The sequence below is a fragment of the Ammodytes marinus genome (genome assembly GCF_949987685.1).
Source record: "Ammodytes marinus genome assembly, chromosome: 24".
Taxonomy (NCBI): domain Eukaryota; kingdom Metazoa; phylum Chordata; class Actinopteri; order Uranoscopiformes; family Ammodytidae; genus Ammodytes; species Ammodytes marinus.
The window spans coordinates 12,935,214-12,954,353 of record NC_137228.1 but is presented as its reverse complement, the minus strand read 5'-3'; the positions used below and the strand labels follow the sequence as shown (position 1 = coordinate 12,954,353).

Here is a 19,140-nt window from a genome sequence, read left to right as displayed (position 1 = left end):
GTCTTTTATTCTGACTCGAGCAAGACAATTTTTCTTCTATGCCCCTGCTGTTATGTATTTTTCTCTCACCGACTCCTGTACAGATGGTAAAATATTGCAACATTTTTGTGTGTTATATAATCTCTCTTTATGGTTTGCATCATACATCTTTTATTATAAAAAAATTAATTGCACTTTAACTGCCATTCATTGTATTCACATTCAGTAATCTCCTCTCTATTTCTAGAGGTTTTATTTGGTGGTGGCAGAGTCTGCCATTCCCACACTGGATTCAGATGGCCTCGCTAAACTCATGGGAATCACAGGAAATGAAGCATGCATGTCATCCACTGCGAGTTTATCTATTTAACAACAGCCTCATTGTTTAATTTGCACTGTTTTTACAGCGTGTCAGAGTTGTATTAAACTACTGGTGAAGGGGACGTTTTCCTAATGCTGCTGCTCCTTCACATTAAAATACTCAACCAGTTAAACAGAGGGTGGCTTTAATAGAAAAGGTTGGTGCTGAGTGGCTCAGTTTAAACTTTTGTAAGACACCAGTAAGATGTTGGATAAAGTGCTGTGTTTATCCATACCGATTTGAAAGAATTAATCCAAGATGATATCCAATGGCCCACGGTTATTAGAAACGCTTCAAGCCAAATTCATATAGTGTTTGCAGATTGTAGTGTGTTCTGTGTCCATGATGTTGTCTCAACTGGAGGCAACACATGCAAAGTTCGGTCACTATCAAGTTAGAAGGGAGGTTGCTAGAATCTTTTAATAAATGCACACAATCTTGAATTTTAATTGCAAGAGATTTCATTCACATTGTATCCCCCAAGACTGATTCTGAAATGACTTTACAACGCGAACAAGTTTCAAAAATACATGACAGGTCAAATGTTCCCTTCCCCTAACCAAGTAATCATTGCTCAAGGTAAAAAGCTTGGGGAGATGCAGCGTAGGTGAATTTGTTGTAATACTGGTTTTGGGAACTGGGTCACGAAAAAAAAACAGGAATCCCTCGAACTTCAGCAAAGCTTACTAATATTATTATTCCTGCAGCAATTCTTAAGTATTTCTGCATACAAAGGATGGAAATTGGAAAAAGTAAAAGAGTGAGTAAGCAGAAAAGGAGTTAGTAAGGATTGAAAACAAATAGAATGACAGAGGAAAAGTGTTAGAAGACCCTGTGCACCCAAATCCACAAAATCCTGCTAACTATGTAATCCTGCTAACTATGTAATCCTGCTAACTATGTAATCCGGGAAGTTCTTTCACTACGTTTTATATGAACATTTATTTTCAATCAGATTGTTGTCAGCGCTTATTGAGCCACCCAACTTTGAGTTTTACTTTCTTAGACCAGGTTTCTAGAGGCTTTCATAACAACGGAACGGAGAAGAAAATATGAAAAAGTTGTAAAGGAGAGAGATATATAGAGAGAAGCAAAACTGAAAAGAAGACAAGGAAAGACACGTGGGAGAAAGAGAGAGGAGAGAGAGAAGGGGGCGGGGCCGAGGGGGCCGCCGTTAGCAGGGCTGTCAGGTGCTGTCAGGATGATGAATGGGAGGCCAGTGCGGGCTAGGAGGGCTCTGATGGGAGCCGCTGAGCTTTGCATCACTCTCCTGAGTGTTTGTGAAAGGTTATTAAAGGCGCTTAAATCACCGGGCCTCTGACACAGGGCTCCCGCTCGCAGCCACCAAAACTTCCCCACCAAAACCACCGCCAATGACAACAAAAGTCTCCCGAGTCAAAAGCTCCCGAGCTACAAAAAAAAAAAAAAAGCGTGCGTGCAGGTACGGGACGAGCACCGAGAATAATGCAGGGTAAATGAGTTCAACCGCAGTAATCCATCATTTTAGCTGTTTTCACAGTGAGGTTATTGTCAAATGTATTCCATTTTTTATTTTTTTATTTTGAGAAAATAAGGTTTTACAACATAAGGGGAAGTGTATTATAACGTGTATTTTATCGTGGTAAAGGTTCTAGATTGCAATGATCTGTCTACCCCTCCCTTTGGGATCATTTACAGAAGCTAGTTACTAAAGATGGCATCATCTGCACTGCCTCAAGTCTTTCCACAATATCAAGTGATGAGGTGAAGTCAGTAGGTGAAGACAGTATAAAAGAAAATTTACAAAAAAACAGTGCTAGAATAAAGTGCTTCAATTCTTGCCCCTGTTAGCGCCACAGGCGTATCCATGTACCCCTCAGAAACGCTTCTGATGAAGTGACGGGAAGGTTTGAGGACGAGACAAACCTTGCCTTGTTGTCTCTTGAATGTCAGCTAATGGAGTTGTGCTCGCAGCTCGGCTTCACACACACACAGCTGAAAGATCTGAATCTCCGCTAGGAATGGATTCTCGCTGCCAGTTCAAGTGCGTTCAGCTCTGCCTCATGCAATGTGTAATTTAAATTATTTCTCTTTATTTTCTTTGCTTGAAGAGCTCATAGACAGGGGGGGTCAGCTAAATAAAACTAGGCTTGGATTTTAGGCAGGATTCAGTGTTGCTCAAGGACACGTTAGCAGTGTTGTTGACTTGCTGAATCACCCTCTTCACTGACAAACATCCAGCCAAATCATCACTCTTCTGCAGATATAGCAGATAATGGTGAAACATAAGCATATTTTGAGTGCAGTATGGCTCAGAAATAGGCTGCCGTTGCTACAGTCCTTTAAACAAAAACTAAAATATTAAGCATTAGGCAGTAAGCATATTCCACCCACATAATTAATCTAATGTATGGCTGTAAATGCTTTACAAAAAGTCTATATCTGATGCTGAGTTGAGTTCTAAAAGGACAACGAAAGGTCAAGAATAAAAAAACAGAGTATATTATATTTTTGTCTCCCATTGCACACACACAATTGTTTAAGGAACTTGTGATGAGTCAGATCTTTTTGTCTTTCTTTCTTCAGAATATAGATTTTACTGTCACGGTGGGTGTTGAGAGTTGGGCCGTCCCGTAGCGCCGGGTCGAGCAGGCTAGAAGGCCATTTCACGCTCTCTGATTCTCATTTGTCATTGAGAAGCGTTAAATACTGCTAGGCAAATTCCCGCTGACACTAGAGGGGGCGAGGCGATCGAAAGCAATCAGGGCGGCTTTTTCTATGAAAATCTGCAAACAAATCCAACCGTGGAAAAGGTTAAAAAAAAAACTTGGAGTTAAGCGAATTCGTTAATGCATGAGGAAGTGTTTTCGAAGGTGACATTGCTGCTCTGACCGTCCGAGAAGTCTAAATTGCTCAAGCATACGACATCCAGGAATGGATGTATCCATAGTGAATACAAAAAATATGCAAACCCTGTCACAGGATGTGCCGCGATCCCAGGAAGACTTTCACTGAGGGCAGGTGGTATATCTTTCTAACACCTGCAGTGTCTGACCTTAAATATTTAGGTAAGACAAAAGTGTCTTGTAGAAAGGTGAGTAAAGCAAGAAATATCACCGCCTGTACTGCTTTGTGGGTATCACAAGAGGGTCTGATGACCAATAAAAAGCTTGAATCAGTAGCACACCTTCAAAGCATAGTTTAAAACCTATCAACTGTGAACAATGAGCTGTTTTAATACTCACGCTGAGTCTGTCTCCTGCTATGCCATCCAGGGCTGATTCCTTGTGCAACATGTTGTACTGGGAAATCCTCCTGCCGTCCTTCTCCAGATGTGAATAGATGTCTTGCTGGTAGCAGTCCATGATGGACAAGGGTTTGTCCCCACTGTTTCTAGTCAGGGTCTCCTCGTCATGATCCACTGTGGATGGAGGGATAGAACAATGAGTGTTAATAAAGAAAGACATTTGAAGCTTATGGGTTTATTGGTGACTGAAGAGACTAAATAAATAATGTGGTGGCCAAAACCACACCTGTGTTGCTCTTCTTGGCCTTGTAGATCAGGGTCCTTTGAGGTGAGGTCAGTGTGAGTCCGGTTCCCTCCAGTTCAGTCTCAGTGTCGCTGCTGCTACCAGAGTATGTGCACACCTGCAGAGCTCTTCCCTGTTCATGGTTTAAAAGAAAATTCCTTTTGAAATAAAGTCATACAGACTCACATCAGCATTATTTCCTTGTCAAGATTAATCCTTCAATACAGCTTTGTGCAAAATTCATTGGGACATAGCTTTTTTTCACAGCCAATTGTTAAATGAAAAAGTTTTTTGGAAATAATAACTTTTGCACTGCAGAACCATTGTATATCTAAGTGTCAAAAGTTCCTTAATTACTTAATGCAGTGTAAATGACTTACGCCGGGCATATCATGGTCCCTGACTTTTATCTTCCACTCTGTTTCTTTCTCCTTTGCCTCCATGGAGATGTTGCTGCGCGGGGCCCCAAGACTCAACCTCTTTGCCCTCTTTGCATCTAAAAGGCAAAAATAGACAAAAATGAAATGAATTGCACAGAATACAAGAGAAACAAAACAGTCTTGCATTGGCCCCAAGACAATTGAATTCAACTTGTATAGAAATTGGGAAGAAAAAAATCATGTGAATTCTTGCAAGTGACCATTCTCTCACATCTCACACCATTCAACCAGAACCAATCCAACATGCCTACACGTCCATTTTCATATTCCCTGTATGAATGGAGCTAGCACAATATCCAAGCTATCAAACATGAATGATTTCCACTGTGCGATTGTTCCCCACCACACCTCCCGGCAGCCAAGATATAATAGCTTCCAGCTCACGGTGCCCGAATGACGGAGCAGCGCTTTGTTATCACTGTGGCTGCTGCTGTCTCGAACAGGGGCCAACCTAATTGTCTCTCTTAACGTTCGGCCGCATTACAATAACATTACAATAACATTACAATAACAGGTTGCTTTGGGTCATTGCTTCGACTCTGACTTTTCACCTTCTACCTTTCGCTTATTAATACGGAAAATGACAATAAACTAGATAGAGACTGCTTCTTTTCTGGCATCCTCAAGCTATATATTTATGCATAATAAAAAAAGTTAGGACAGAGGGGTAAAACACTTGATAAGGCTGCCCAGGGTGCATTTATTTGGGCGTATCTTATCAACTTGTTCAACAGGAAAGACTCAACAGGAGCCCGCCCACAGTTGTGAGACAAATTGCTGCCTCTGCAGTGCCACCGCAGCACCAAGGGTGAAATGGATGCAGCTAATGTCCTGTAAGCATAAATCTCTGGGCGTGATCACTCATCCTTATGGGATATTGTCGCTTTAATTAGCGTGTGTGTGTACCCTACACACTACCTTTCTATGATGCATGTTGAACACTGCTTTATGATATGGCTATGTTGACCACTTGTCTAATTGCATGTGTTACTGTCCCTCAGGGAATGGAATCGCACAGGGTTTCTCTAAGGAAGCCAAACTCTTTTATCATCTTAGCTGAGTATCAGATGCCAGCGCTGATGCATTGGCTTTAAAATTAGCTGAACAAGCAAGGTCCTCCTTTTAATCAGAGCCTAATAAACCCAGCAACGTGAACTTGTCTGCTTGTCCGGAGGCCTTGAGCACTCAGGAGCAAAACAAAGTCATAAAATGAGCCGTCAGAGACTTTCAAGGCTTGGTTATTTACCATATAGTATGATAATAGCAGCTTCTATAAACACACATTTGAATGTATTCCTCTTTGACCTCGAAAATTAAGCATTTGCTAATTTGCAGGAAACGCATAGGTTAAAGGTGCAGTTGGTCATTCTGTTAAACGTTTGTTGTCAAAATCAGGGAATATCTCCTCACGATCCGCTACGTGTCCATACTGTGTCTGGTGTTAAAAATCTGGTATTAATCAAGCAACATTCCCTCTTACAGAGCATAGGCTGAGCATTAACACATTTTCTTTCAGCGCGGACACAGTAATGATAGTACGACAACAAGCGTTCTCCGGAATCACTGACTCCACCTTTAACAGGTGGCCCATTACAGATGAAAAAGGGTCATGATGACTTACCTGAAGATGCTAATTTGGGCAGGCGGCTCTGGGTGTCTTGTGCGTTGTTGCTGGAGGTCACAGTGGGGTCGGACAGGGAGTGACCTATGCTGGCGGGGGCATGCAGGCGGTTTTTTGGGAGGGAAAGCACTTTCACACTGGGTGGTGAGGGGTCTGGGAGAGAGGAGGTAGGCTCCCGATCGGCCTCCGACGGGCCGGCTCCGACCCTACTGGGGCTGGATTCAGATTTGGGGATGTGGCGCCCGCTCGCACGGGTCACAGAATCAGGGAGAGGGAAGGTGCCGATGCCGCTGTCCAGAGTTCTCATCTGACAGCCCGAGCCTAGAGAGGGGACAGGGGGGGAGAGGGACGGTGATGTCCGGGAGAAGAAGGGTTACCACAACAACCAGAGGAGAAAGAAAGGACGGGCTTGGATTCACATGCAACGGAAAGGGTTGTGAGTAAAGAGGGCATCTGTGGGCAGGATCAGAAACACATAACCGGCAGAAAAAGAGACAAAAGACAGCATTTATTTATAGTGATTTCCAAGCAGTCCAGTTTAAGATGCCTAACTTTCCTATTCAACACTCTTGTTAGAAACATTTGTAGCCATCACAGTAACAACACATGCCCCGATCCTAACACGACACCACACAAAATATAACCTGCTGTCAGCGATTCTGAGCAAAAAACACACATTTGAGCTACAAGCTACCAGTGCATGCTGGGTCGTGAATCAGAGGAATTGATGGCGAGTGGCAACAGATGGACGTTGTTTGGAAGCCACAGTTTGCACAGCCTTGACTCTGCAAACTTGACAGATGGACAGCCGTTCGGCTCAGCCCTGGTTCTTGTAACTGTGAATGCTAATGGCCAACAGATACATCAGCTTTGCTAATTACGTGCAACTTTTTGCTGAGATGGAATGCTTAAAAGTGAAAAGGCTCATTATGTGTCATCCGTGTTCTGTTTTTTTGCCTGTGTTGCTTTGGGCAAACTTAAACCAATTACGTTACATCTTCCACAGTCTCTCCAAATATTAGTAAGTAAAAATCAAAAAAATAAAATGTTTTCTAAATAATTTGCAAGCAGACTTACTTCTTGGTCTGAAGCTAAAATTATTGATTAATTTTTTCTTCGGATAACATACCACAAAGGTGCAACTGCATTTCCATTTGAATTTAATTATTATTCCATGGAGAATCCAAGAGTTTTGAAAAAAATTATTAAAAATTATTGAGTTTGAGTTTGTCAGTGTGTACTTTTCGTTTTTATCTAACGCCTGCTTACATGCAACAATTTCGGTGCATACAGAACCTGTGAAAATGACTCCTCAGACTTCAGCATGTACACACACACCACACATTATTCATCGGACAGATGGCCCGTTACTTGTATACATTTCTTCTAAAAAAAAAAGCAGGAAAGTTAAACGAAAATCCCGATATAAGTTTGGAAATTGCACAATGATAAGTTGACATGCAACAAATAATACACACATTTGGATGCTAAATGTGCCTGTGAGAAAGAGAAAAGGCGGAGAGAGCCATAGATTACACAGCTGTATAATTGAATGCCAAGTCTGGCAGTTCAAAATGCCCTCTATAACAAGGTCCACAGTAATTCTACCCAGAGGCAACAGCAAGTGGACATAATCTAGTTTTTCATGGGCTCCCTATCACTTCTGTTTACAACCCCCAGGGGTTTAGGTTGGGAGGCTGGATTGTTGATACCGCCACAGTGTGAAATGGGCTTTATGCAATGAGGACGTGTCAAATGGGACAATAGAGAATCATCACAAACAACTATCAATATATCTTCGAGATATTTCTGCTTCAGCAATAAGATGAAAATGCAATGACAATTGACACAAATTTCCCCTATGGAGACTCGTATACAAGGCCATTAGAGTGAAGATCAGACCAGAAGCAAAATGTTGCGATAATGTCTTATCTTCTCTTATAACGTTATGGCTGCCGGCTTGAAGCCCTGTTAAAAAAAGAGTGTTGTTTTTTCCCCAAAGTAGAGTGAAGGCTAGAAAGTAAGTTTTGAAAGCCAGGAACATCAGCAGCACCCGGTCGAAGTAATTGCTAAATCTATAGTATTGATCAACAATGCCATCAAACCCCTTGCAGATGTATCGGAGTCATTCTGTGCTAGCCGGCCAGCCAAAATGTTATTCATTGTCCCTTTACGAGAAAATGATGCCTTAAGGGGGAAGTTCTTCTTATACACAACACGACGACTGACCAGTGCAGGGTGAACTTCAAAGTCCACATTCGTAACTTGAGCAATGGATTTTAGCTCAAGCTGCTCGCATCCTAAACATATCGAATGTAAACTATTTTTATGATTGATGTGTTTGTCTGGCATTCGGGCCAGCGAGCTGCACTTCTGGAGAAACGTGACATTAGGAACAATGAGCCAGCCGCATGATGAAAACCTTTGTGAAATATTTAATTCCATACTTTCTGGAAGTGCTTAGCTGGCAGAATATGAAAAGGGCATCGTGTTAGTAAGAATACAGAAACAATTAAGCACACACTCAAGACACTCAAGCCAGAACTTTCTGGTTTCTGTTTCAACAGAGATTATTCCCACCAACATTCATCCCTACTAAAACACATGTAATCTAATTATATATGACAAATGGCTGTTGTGAAGATGTAGTTCATTTGAATTATTCACAATCACTGCAATGTGTACTGTATACTGTGGTTTTGGATGATTAATTAACAGCTAGTTATATTATGTTCCACCATGTTCACTATAGATACTATTGTTTTACTGACCGCTGCCTACTGGGGATGACAACAACATAGTTTTGTGGCGGAAGACCAACAAGTGGAGGTATGTTACATTGCTAACATAAAAATAGAATATAGAGGCTTAAAATCAACGGGAATTGTTCATAAAAATTACATTTTAAAACAAATGGCATGTTCCGAAAAGTAGAACTTTTAAAACTTTGCTTCAAGATATCCAATTTGAAAAGGATGTACATAGAAAAGAAAAACTGCTAATCTCAATTCTCATATAACACAAGATAATACGTTTTTACGACCTTTGAGATGGATCACTCAGACAATTTCTCAAATATCGCAGTAAGTGACAACCGAGTGACACACACGCTGCACTCCATATCCAGCACCTGGCGGATGCGCTCCTCTAATTCCCCGCGCTGAATTACACGCTACAGTGCAAGTTTCTCGTGCTGCAATGATAACAATGATGCATCAACCCCCCCCCCTTCTTAGCTGCTCAGGCATTGTAAAATATCACACAGTTCCACATCAATCAGCTGACAAGACTGTCATTGTGTTGTTTTTCAGCCACTGCTGTTCCCCCCACAGTAATGGCTAAAGCTGGCAGTGAGGAAAATTAGTTGGTGAAAGTACTGGGTTGTCAATCGCATCAGGAAATCAAGACTGTAAAATGTTGCTCTGTTGCACTGGTTGACTCCTGATGGTTAGTGACAGCTTTTTGTAAGTCACATTAAAAAAAAAACTCAACTCAAAAACAATCACAAACCTCAAACTCAGTGGCTCTAAATAGGCAGTGTGTGGTTTTTAGTAACAGAGCAAAGTTGGTAAAAAGTATACTTTTACAAAATATTCAATGGTTCAGCCTCTTCTCCCAGGTCATTCAAGGATTTTTGGAATTTTGCGTTTTTTAAAAAAGGTCCCTTTATGACAATAATAATAAATAAGCTTACCTATCATGTGGTCTTGACAAGCTGTGTCTGGGATGTGTAATTCCTCGTTTTCAGCCCTCAGATTGATCTTCTGAGTCATTATAAGGGTCTAGAATATGAACAAACATTGCATAATGGTGTTACAAACATTCAAAAGCAACTACAATATACCATAATACATAACATACACAATACAATACAGTAGAGGCAAGTGCAAGGTTTTATATTATATAAAATAAATCCATGTATAAAGCTATTTCTGCAATTTTCAGAAAAAAGGTGAGAATGAGAAGGATCGATATAGCGCTCATGGATTCATGTATTTCCCTACTTTACTTTTTCATGAATAGACAAAGCTTCTGGCATTGTAAAATTCGTTAAAAGTTTTGTTCAAAAAGAAAGCAGGGCTTCCGTTGTACTTTGCTGCCTTACGTTAATTGGGTTATTTGAAATAAAAGGAAAAGGTTTTGGGGTGTTTCGACAGCAAGGGCCTGTAGGTCATGAAGTGTCCGTCTTTTGTTGTATTTCTGTGGGGAGGAGATAGCAAGAGGGGCATGGAGGATGGTATTAAATAGCCCTTTTGTCAAACTGAGTGCCTCCGATAAGGGGCTCCTCCATGTTATCGAAATTCCACATCATCTGGATTAAATTTCCTACATTATGCAGTGAGACACCCTTTTTGTAACTCTCTTCCTCCATTCAGCTCACTCCTTTCCCTTTTTTTTCCAAAAATGTATTATTGCTTTTCTGAAGCCTTCTCAAGCACTCAGCCTTTCCCCAGTCTTTGGATGGACGGTTAATAAATAAATAATCCACAAGGTCATCATTTTATCTTTTCGCTTACAAAGTGCAGAGATTTGATTTAGGGTCGGAGAGGCCAAGAGAAGCATAATTTAAGTTTGTATTACATGCAAGGCCTGATAGCAGTCTCTGTGTGACTTATAGTTTGAAAAGGCTTCAGCCCTGTGGAAACAACAACAACACTGGCCTGGGTAGATAATGAAAAAGTAGGCGATGAATTGCAGGCTGAGTCAGAACACAATGTGAATCGATAGTGAGCCTTCAGGGGGAGACCATGCTGAGAAGGCGGTGGGCTTGTGGATATGTTTGTGCTAATGTAAATGCAGTTTACAAGTGTGGGAACCTGTGGGAATGTGCATGTATGAGTTTGCATACATAGCCTGTTCAAACGTGGGTCGGGGGATAAACAGGCACAGCTGTATCATTAAAGCCCATGTACACCCAAATCCACAAAATCCTTCCAACTATTTTATTTGGGAGTTAGTTGTATGATAATAACCATCTGAAAAGAGTTAGTCATATTTATCAATCCAAATGAAAGATATTGCCCATTAGGTTTGATAAACTTTACAGGTATTCGGTTAAGATGAGGAGGGCTACGGTCTGGTTCTTGTTACATAATTAGTATTTTGAACCATTCAGGGCAGTCCTCTGCCCAAACATTCTTTAAAAAACAATGACTGCTGCCACAGAGTGTGTTTGATTGGGCCATGCCCACACAGTTCTGTCAAATGGTCAAGACAGTAAAAAAGCAGTTTTTATAATATTTATGAACAATTGTTTTCAATCAAATTGTTTTTTAAAACCTTAATGGGACACCCAACTTTGATATCATAAATTGATTTTATACTATTTTAGAGTTCCTGATGGAATGTTTGCTCACTCACCGCCGTATCTGAGCAGATCTCCATATCTCCCTTCATTTCGCTATGTTTCACAGGTGTGGAGATTCCAGGCGGAGATGCAGCCACAGAGTTGCCCTTCACAGCAGATCTGCCCGGAAACAAGATTTGATCTGTTTTTAATGTTGAGTTTTATCAACTCTCCAGGTAGAAAGTAAGCCTGCTGATAAATTGAATTCACAGACAAGCAGACAAACATACATGTACATGCACATCAGTACACAAACAAACAAACACATAGGCAAACACACACACACACACACACACACACACACACCATCAAATGTTTAACAACCTCTATGAAGTGCTCCATCACGAGTGATTTTTGGATACAAATCTGTCAGCTGTGATTTGAAGGGGCAAATCAATGAAGTGAGCTGTATGATTTTTCCTAGCTTACTGATATTCTACCTTGTGCTGACTGTGTGTCTATGCTGCTCCAAGAACTGCTTATGCTCACTGGAGTGGAGTTGTAACTCAAACAGACAGCTGCTGTTTTTCGCTGTATATTGATCAGGTTCTCTGAGAACACGTTTAATGCAGTGATTAATTTAATTCACTATCTAATAGAAAGACTACTCTGAGTTGGCTCACAGACAGGAAGTAATCAGCATCCTATCAACTAAGGATAATTAATTCTTGATTTTCTTAATGACAAAGAAGTTGTTTCACCCACCTGCCCAGAATCTCTTTCACAAACTGGTCTTTGCCGATGAAGCCTGTGGTACACTGGATCTGACTGGCAATCTGACCCATCTGATTGTTACAGTGGTCCATGATGGAGCTCAGCTTGTTGTTCATCTCAGACAGATTCTGTACCTCCATACTGTCTCTTTGCTGGTTCTCAGTTTTCTTCTTGTCCTTCTTCTTGTCAAACTTGACCTGCTTGCCTCCAAGAACCGATCCGATCTTCAGCTCCTTCTTTTCGTCTTTCGCCTTGGGAGACTCTGCTTTCTTACCACTCAGAGCTGGAAGTTTGCTCTTTCGCAGGCCGAACCAGTTTGCCAAAGATGGGCCTGTTTTCTGCTTGACCTCAGTGGCAGCAACCTTCTCCTGTTCCTGACATTTCTGCAGATTCTCCTCAATCCCCATCATGACTTTCTCCTCAATAGTGCAGGCTGGCGGGCTGATTTTTTTCTCCTCCGCGTCCAGGGCTTTGTTTGGTGATGAGTCTGTCTGGGTTTTGACATCCCTGTTAAAGTCTGGCTCGTTGTTGTGAGTGGTTGCTATGCCTTCCGTCTCTTGCGCTGGGTTTTCTGAGCTATGGACACTAGAGGACAGGGGCTGAAACTGCGGGTGTGAGGCCACTTTCGCTGGCTTACGGATGTTCCTCAAACCAATCCTGTCGCTTATGGGTAAGCTACGCACCTCTTTATGCGATGGTGAGGTGATTGCCTCCCCCTTTACGGTGCCCTTAGCAGCTCTCTCAGGGAGAACATTGTGACTATTTGACGCTGTCATGCCTCCATAGTGGCTAAGCCTCGACCTGGGGGAATGGACAGGGCTCTCAGTTAACCCAACAGGTGGTACCTCCAAGGAACTCTGTCTGGACAACGAGTTCCCCCTTTCACCTGAGTTGGTGATAATCTGTGTACGGATTTTTCCTTGTCCGTCTAGAACATTGATGTTGGGTTTCTCAATGTAGTTGGCGCTGAAGCTCTGGCTACGGGCTTTGGCCCCATTCATTCCCAAGGCTGGCTTTAGATGAGGTTTGGTAGTAACAGAAATGGATCGAGAGAAAAGTTGACTACTCCGTTTACCTTTATCGCTAACGTCCCCCTCCTCTGGTAAAACATCAGTGTGTGCTTCCTCTTCCAGTAGTCTACACTGGACCTCACCTTTTCCCTCTGCAATGGACATCTTGGCTGGCGAATCAATACTGTACACTGCCTGCAAGCTGTCACACTGAGTGGAAGCATTTGAAGTCACAGTTTCCTTGGAGACTAAATTGATATGATCTTTCTCTTGCTTTCCTTGCATAGAGGGACTACTTTTATGGCTGGGGGGCGATTTTAAAAATGCTTTAAACCCCATTGGGATTCGAGTCTTTGAGGCTTTTTCCACTGCGTTTGGGGAAACTATGACTGAGCTGGGTTGGCTGACTACAACGCTACCATTTTGAGGTTCCGTTTTACCTAGAGGGGTGCCTTGAAGCGTCATGGGTAAACTAATCGAGGTCTTCTGCACTGTCTGATGGACATTTTCATGGGTTGGTCCTTTCTTACTCGCAAATGAGTTCTGAAGCGAGGACCCTCTGAGGGCACTGTATGGAGGAGGGACATTCTTTGAGCTTTTAGGTGCTTTTTCAGTTTCCGGAGCACACCCTGAGTTTGCAGGAGGGAGGTAGTCTTTCGTGGTCATCCTCTTGGAAGTGCCTTTAGTAGGTGTGTGAGTCACAGCGGGCGACTTTTGAAGGTGCTGATTGGTCTTCTCGACCAGTTTCTGAGGTGAAAGTGCAGTCCCGTAGCCTGCATCCAAGTCTGAACAGTCTTTATCCTTGATGGGTAGAGTTGATTGCATATTTGGTACAACTGAGGTGTGGTAACTTGGGGGAGGGCCCCTCACAGTGGTTTGTGTGGATGGTTGAGCCACCCATGTTTTATGTGCTTGAGGCGACCCTTCGTAATTTGGTCTGATAAGTAAGGAGGTGGTACGGCCTGGGGGAGGGGGAGGAGAAGGGGACCTGAGTTTAGTTTTGCCGGTTTCACAGTGTTTGTCTCTGGTTGGCTGTTCGCCCGTCTCAGCATAGTCCAGGTGCCTCCTTGAAAGGTGTGGGGAACTAGAGGAGGAGCCGCGAGTCCGTTCACCCCGGCTGGTCAGCTTGGAGTTCACTGCCTTTGGGCTCTGTGAGCACGTTCCTGATGTCTTGATGAACCTAGATATTTTAACTGCAGGAGATGCAGGGGATTTCTCCTGACCAGAGGGTCCTGAGAGTCCACTGTTAGTTGGTTCGGTGGTGGTACCCTTAGACAACCTCAGTGGGGACCCTGAAGGTTTGTTACGACCTGGGATCTTTGAACCACTGGACTTGGCACCAGCAGAATCTTGTGTGAGAGGAATTGAATGGCTTTTATTAGGCCGGTTGCTTGGCGGTTTGATTAGTTTCCTTTGTGGAGTTAACTGCATTGACGGCCTCTCTGCACTACCCTCCCTGCTATTGCTTGCTTTTCTAGACCTAATTTGATATTCAGGAAGCTGCTCTGGAGATTCAAGGACACTGTAGTTTCTTGAATTTGCGGATATTTGCCTCGTTGGCCTCTCATGGTGAACTACTTCAGCGTAATCAGCAACTACCTTGTGACATTGAATATCACTTTGAGGCCCGAGACCCGTTGCGAGATTCTGAGCACACAGTTCAATAGGTTCTCCTTCCGCGTCAAATATAGCCAATATACTCTCCTCAGACTGAGTACACTTAGCCTCTTTGGGCTCCTTAATTAGGGAGAACAGCCTCGGCCTCCCGTCTGCAGACTGGGTGCGTGACTGGTCTCTTAACAAGCACTGTTGTGTGGGCAGCTTGGCAGAATCTCTCGAAAGCCTCTTGGAGTCCCTTTCTGCGTGATCTGGTACCTGGCTAAAGCACATTCGGACTTCGCTGGATTCAGAGTTGAGTTCCTCTGAATCGTCAACATCAGAGAGGTGATTAGGAACTTCTAGGTCAGAAGGGTTGAAGTGCAACACGGTTGGTTTTGAAAAAGCTGATTTGTGCCCTCCCTCAGGGAGAAAACTGTTTATGAAACTCATGAGTCTTTCAGGACGCTTTTTAGAGTCATAGTAAGTAGGGTGTTTCCAAGCTACTGAACCTGAGCTAACATCACCTCCAGCTCCACTCTCCTGTGTGCCCTCCCAGCTACACAAACTGTCTGAGATGCTATGGGAGAGCCTCTTACAGTAAAACCAGTTGTCCCTACTAGGGATGTTATTTCCACGAGCAGAATGTGCCAATTCATCGTCCGCATCATCCGAGTCGTAAGAGGACTTCTTTCCGCTGAGGGCTAATGTTCTACCCACGTGGCTGGGTTTGGACACTCCTTTACTGCTGCTCTTGATGCCCAAGGAGTAGATGCCCTCATTTGAGTTCATGCAGTCTGATTTGGAGACCTTGGCTGAAGCAGAGGAGCTCCTGTGTTTCCTCCTTTGGAGCTTTCTCAGGCCCTCTAGAATGTGGCTCTCCTTTCCCTTCGTGGGAAGCTGATCCTCCAGTGGGGCGCAGATATTACTGGGGGCAGACGAACCCAAACTCAGCCTCTTCTCCCAGGTCAGCGATGACTACAGAGCAAAAAGAGACACAAAAATGATATTATTGCATGTGTACAGATCCTACAAATTCTAAATTCTGTTTTCATAAACATCTTAAAACTGTTTTGACATGGATTTTTATAGTGAAAAATATGACCTTATATGCATGCAAAATAAAAAAAACATGAGTAAGTCTCATGTGCAAATAAAGAACGACGCAAAAGAAGATTTTCATTTTGACAAGCTGTTAGCCATGGTTAGCTTCAAGAGGTTACAACCACATGTTAATTCCATTCTGATGATAAACCATTTTTATTTTAGCACATATTGTTTGTGTTTGTGTCTTGAGTCATGTTCTTGCACAGTCATACTTTAATATGAAAACATATTGTTTGGTAATGATCTTAAATCCCATGTCAACCCAAATCCACAAAATCCTTCGAACTATGTAATTTGGGGAGTAAGCTGCATGATAGTAAGCATCTGAAAAAAGTAATGCATATTCATTAATCCAAATTAACGATATTTTCATTTAAGATTAATAACAGACATTCGGTTTAGATGAGGCAGGCAATAACACAATTACACAATAAGTATTTTTAACCAATCAGTGCAGTTCTCTGCCCTAAACGTTCAATAAAAACAATGACTGGTGCCATGGAGAGCATTTGATACAGCCACGCCCACACAGTCCTGTCAAATGGTCTAGAAAGTAGAAAATATGTTTTTTTAAAACTATATTTTATAAGATTTTTGAACATTTGTTTTAAATCAGATTTTGGTAAAAGCCTTTTGAGACACCCAACTTTGACATCATACACTGTATAGATGTTTACTGTTTTAGACCAGGTTTCCAGAGGTTTTAAGTGTTTTTACATCAATTTGGAGAAATGGGAGATGAATAAAAAAAATAACTCTAAGGGATATTGATGAGCTACTATACCACCACCAGTTATTTGTGGAGTTAATTGTCTTATAGAGTAAAAGGGGATTACCATTTTCCCACAGGAGCGTCCATCATTCCAGGTATATGAGCCGCTGGAGAATTCGCTGCACGCACTCGACAGGGACAACTCACTGCTGCTGCAGCTGCTGCGCGGGTAAATGGGCGCTGGCACTGTCAGACTCAACTGGCTCAGACACTTGACCACAGGGAACCCTGCCTTTCCGTTCAACTGAACCTCCTGTGAGACAGAGAAAAGAGACATTACATTCTAACAGCATAACGTGCAAAGCATCATTCAAACTGTTATGTACAAGATTCCTAAGAGGAAAAAATGTGTCTTTTTAGTTTCTGGAGAAAATGGCATAAAGAAGATCTCATGGAAATAAGACGATAATGACTAATCCCTACTACACCACTAAGTTAACTGATTCTTAAGTAATCTTTCTAATATTAAGTATTGCCTAAATGCCTATTGCTTTTTCTTAAGCTTCTGCAAATTACAAGACATTCTTGTCTCTATTCTCGTCTCTATTCATTAGTATTTGATGAGTAAGTTAGTGTTGCATATCTTAATGCTATCTCGCTGTCATTTCTGTAGTGAAAGATACTTAACAAAGACTTGACAGCCCAATTGAATATTCTGCGAAAGTTTCCCACTTTTTAAACTAAAGTATCAATCAAATTCACACATGCACTCATCACAACGTGGCAGATGTTTATCTAATTAGCATCCTACTGAAGAGAATTTGACGATGCAAATAAGGAATTTATTGTGGACAAGATAAGAAATAAGATATATTCGTGTCACAATTTCTAATCACTAATTCACTAATTGCATATAAGTGTCAGTTGTGTGTATCCTATTACCCAGGCTATTGAAGGAGATGTGATACTTTTTCACATTCAGACAATAAGACGATCATAATTCACATCTTGTGTAATTTTCTCCCTCTTGAAGTACACATTTCAGTTTATCAGGTGGCATTCTCAGAGGGGTAAAAGAATGGAGCGAACTCGTTTTCAGTTCTTAATGCATAATACATAAGATGACTAATGTACCACAGTGTCCTATGGAGTCATTTTTACTGACGGAAAAGTCTCAATCGATGGTTTCCTGGTAATATGACAAGGATGTATTCCTCTTAGTGCCGAGTGATACTGCCAGCTCTTCCAGCTGAGAGCAGAGGAGGGGTCAAGGCTTCAGATAGTTAAGTCGGTATTTTAATATCGTGTAATGATTTCTTGAGGAAGGATGGGAGTGTGGTTATTCTGCCTGGACGATTTATATGGCTGTACAATAAAAAAAAGAAAAGAAAGAGATACATTGGTTTATGCATGTTTCCCATTAAGCTTACATTGGAGGGAGACTCTGTATTCCTGGAAAGTAAGAAGGCCTTGCTCCTCTCCGGCTCCAGAAGCAAATCTCCGGCAGATAAATCCATGATCCGAGAGTGGAGTTTCTGAAAGTCGAAAGGAAGGGACAACACCAGAGTGAATTTTTGGTTTATAATCTCACAACAGCAGAATGGTAGGAAGATTTCTTTCTTTTTGTCCTTCCCAGTTCATAAATACTTTATACTGCATATCGCAAAATCTAAAAGTAATTTTTGGGACTTTATTGATCAAATTTTCTACGAAATATTTTTATTTTAACTCTCCTTGAAGACACAATAACATCTGAATTTGTTTCCCATTATCCCATAAAGCCGTGCATTATGCAAAGGATGAGTAATATTCTCATGGCCTTCCCATCAGATTCTTACTCCTGGCACTATGCAAAGCTCTGATTCATACTCCTCGCTCAAAGTCATTAATGTCGTCGGCCGAAGAAGAAAAAATAAAAATCTAATGTGAATAGGAAATAATTGCATGAGGGAGTAAGGGATTCCTTTGATTTGTATGCAGTATCTTCTATTATTTAACTCCTGTGCTTAAGAGGGAAGGACACAAACCAAATACATTTCCACTTATTAATCTCCGAACTTAATTACACCGGGTTCCCTGCGCTAAAATTAACTTAAAACTGGAAATGTGCCGGAACAAAACACTTGATATTGTACTGCATTTCCTGCCGAGGCAGCACTGATGTACATGCACACTTATCATGCTGTGTACCTGCAGCGGATAAATATCTATCGGGACAATGGCATGTTTTAAAAAGTCAAGGTCACCTTCAGCAAATGAAATCAAAATTTCCATCCACGCTATAAACATTTTAAATTAATTAATCCTCAATTGTTATTGAATTCCATAAAATGTATTTTCTGACAGTTTGTATTGACCCTTTGTGTGTGGTGAAAAGAAAAAAAGAAAACAGCTCCCCAATGAAAGCCAAACATAACTGCTTCTTTGGTCTCATTTGAGCAAACAACCAGCATTCGCCCGTGGCCAGAACACAACCATCCCAAATTGTCTATATTCAACTTTATAGCAAAACATCATAAAAAAGCTTCTTTCGTATTTGTGCGAGCGTGTGAGAAAGCTTTCAAAGGGACTGACTTTTTCACCTCCAGTGACTTTGTGATGAAGGTGCCATGGAAACAGATCGATGCTCTCTTTCAATGCTTTTCAACAAAGAGATAAGGACAAGCATTGTTTACTATTTTTAGGATTGTATAAAACATCAAGTGCTGCAAAGGACTCTTTAAAACCTGGTTCGATTTGGTCAA

At 41.8% G+C, this 19,140-nt stretch overlaps 1 protein-coding gene across 3 annotated transcripts in view; it reads right to left on the bottom strand.

Moving 5' to 3' along the window:
- Window positions 1–19,140, bottom strand: part of LOC307269672 (nck-associated protein 5-like) — a 105,026-nt gene that overhangs the window by 5,663 nt on the left and 80,223 nt on the right. For all 3 annotated transcript variants that reach the window (XM_080052674.1, XM_080052675.1, XM_080052676.1), the window contains 9 exons: window positions 17,827–17,931; window positions 16,521–16,709; window positions 11,963–15,555; window positions 11,272–11,377; window positions 9,605–9,692; window positions 5,911–6,231; window positions 4,230–4,345; window positions 3,853–3,982; window positions 3,565–3,740 (listed from right to left, as the gene is read on the bottom strand). In XM_080052674.1, the coding sequence (XP_079908800.1) occupies window positions 3,565–3,740; window positions 3,853–3,982; window positions 4,230–4,345; window positions 5,911–6,231; window positions 9,605–9,692; window positions 11,272–11,377; window positions 11,963–15,555; window positions 16,521–16,709; window positions 17,827–17,931 (4,824 nt within the window). The remainder of the gene's footprint in view (window positions 1–3,564; window positions 3,741–3,852; window positions 3,983–4,229; window positions 4,346–5,910; window positions 6,232–9,604; window positions 9,693–11,271; window positions 11,378–11,962; window positions 15,556–16,520; window positions 16,710–17,826; window positions 17,932–19,140) is intronic.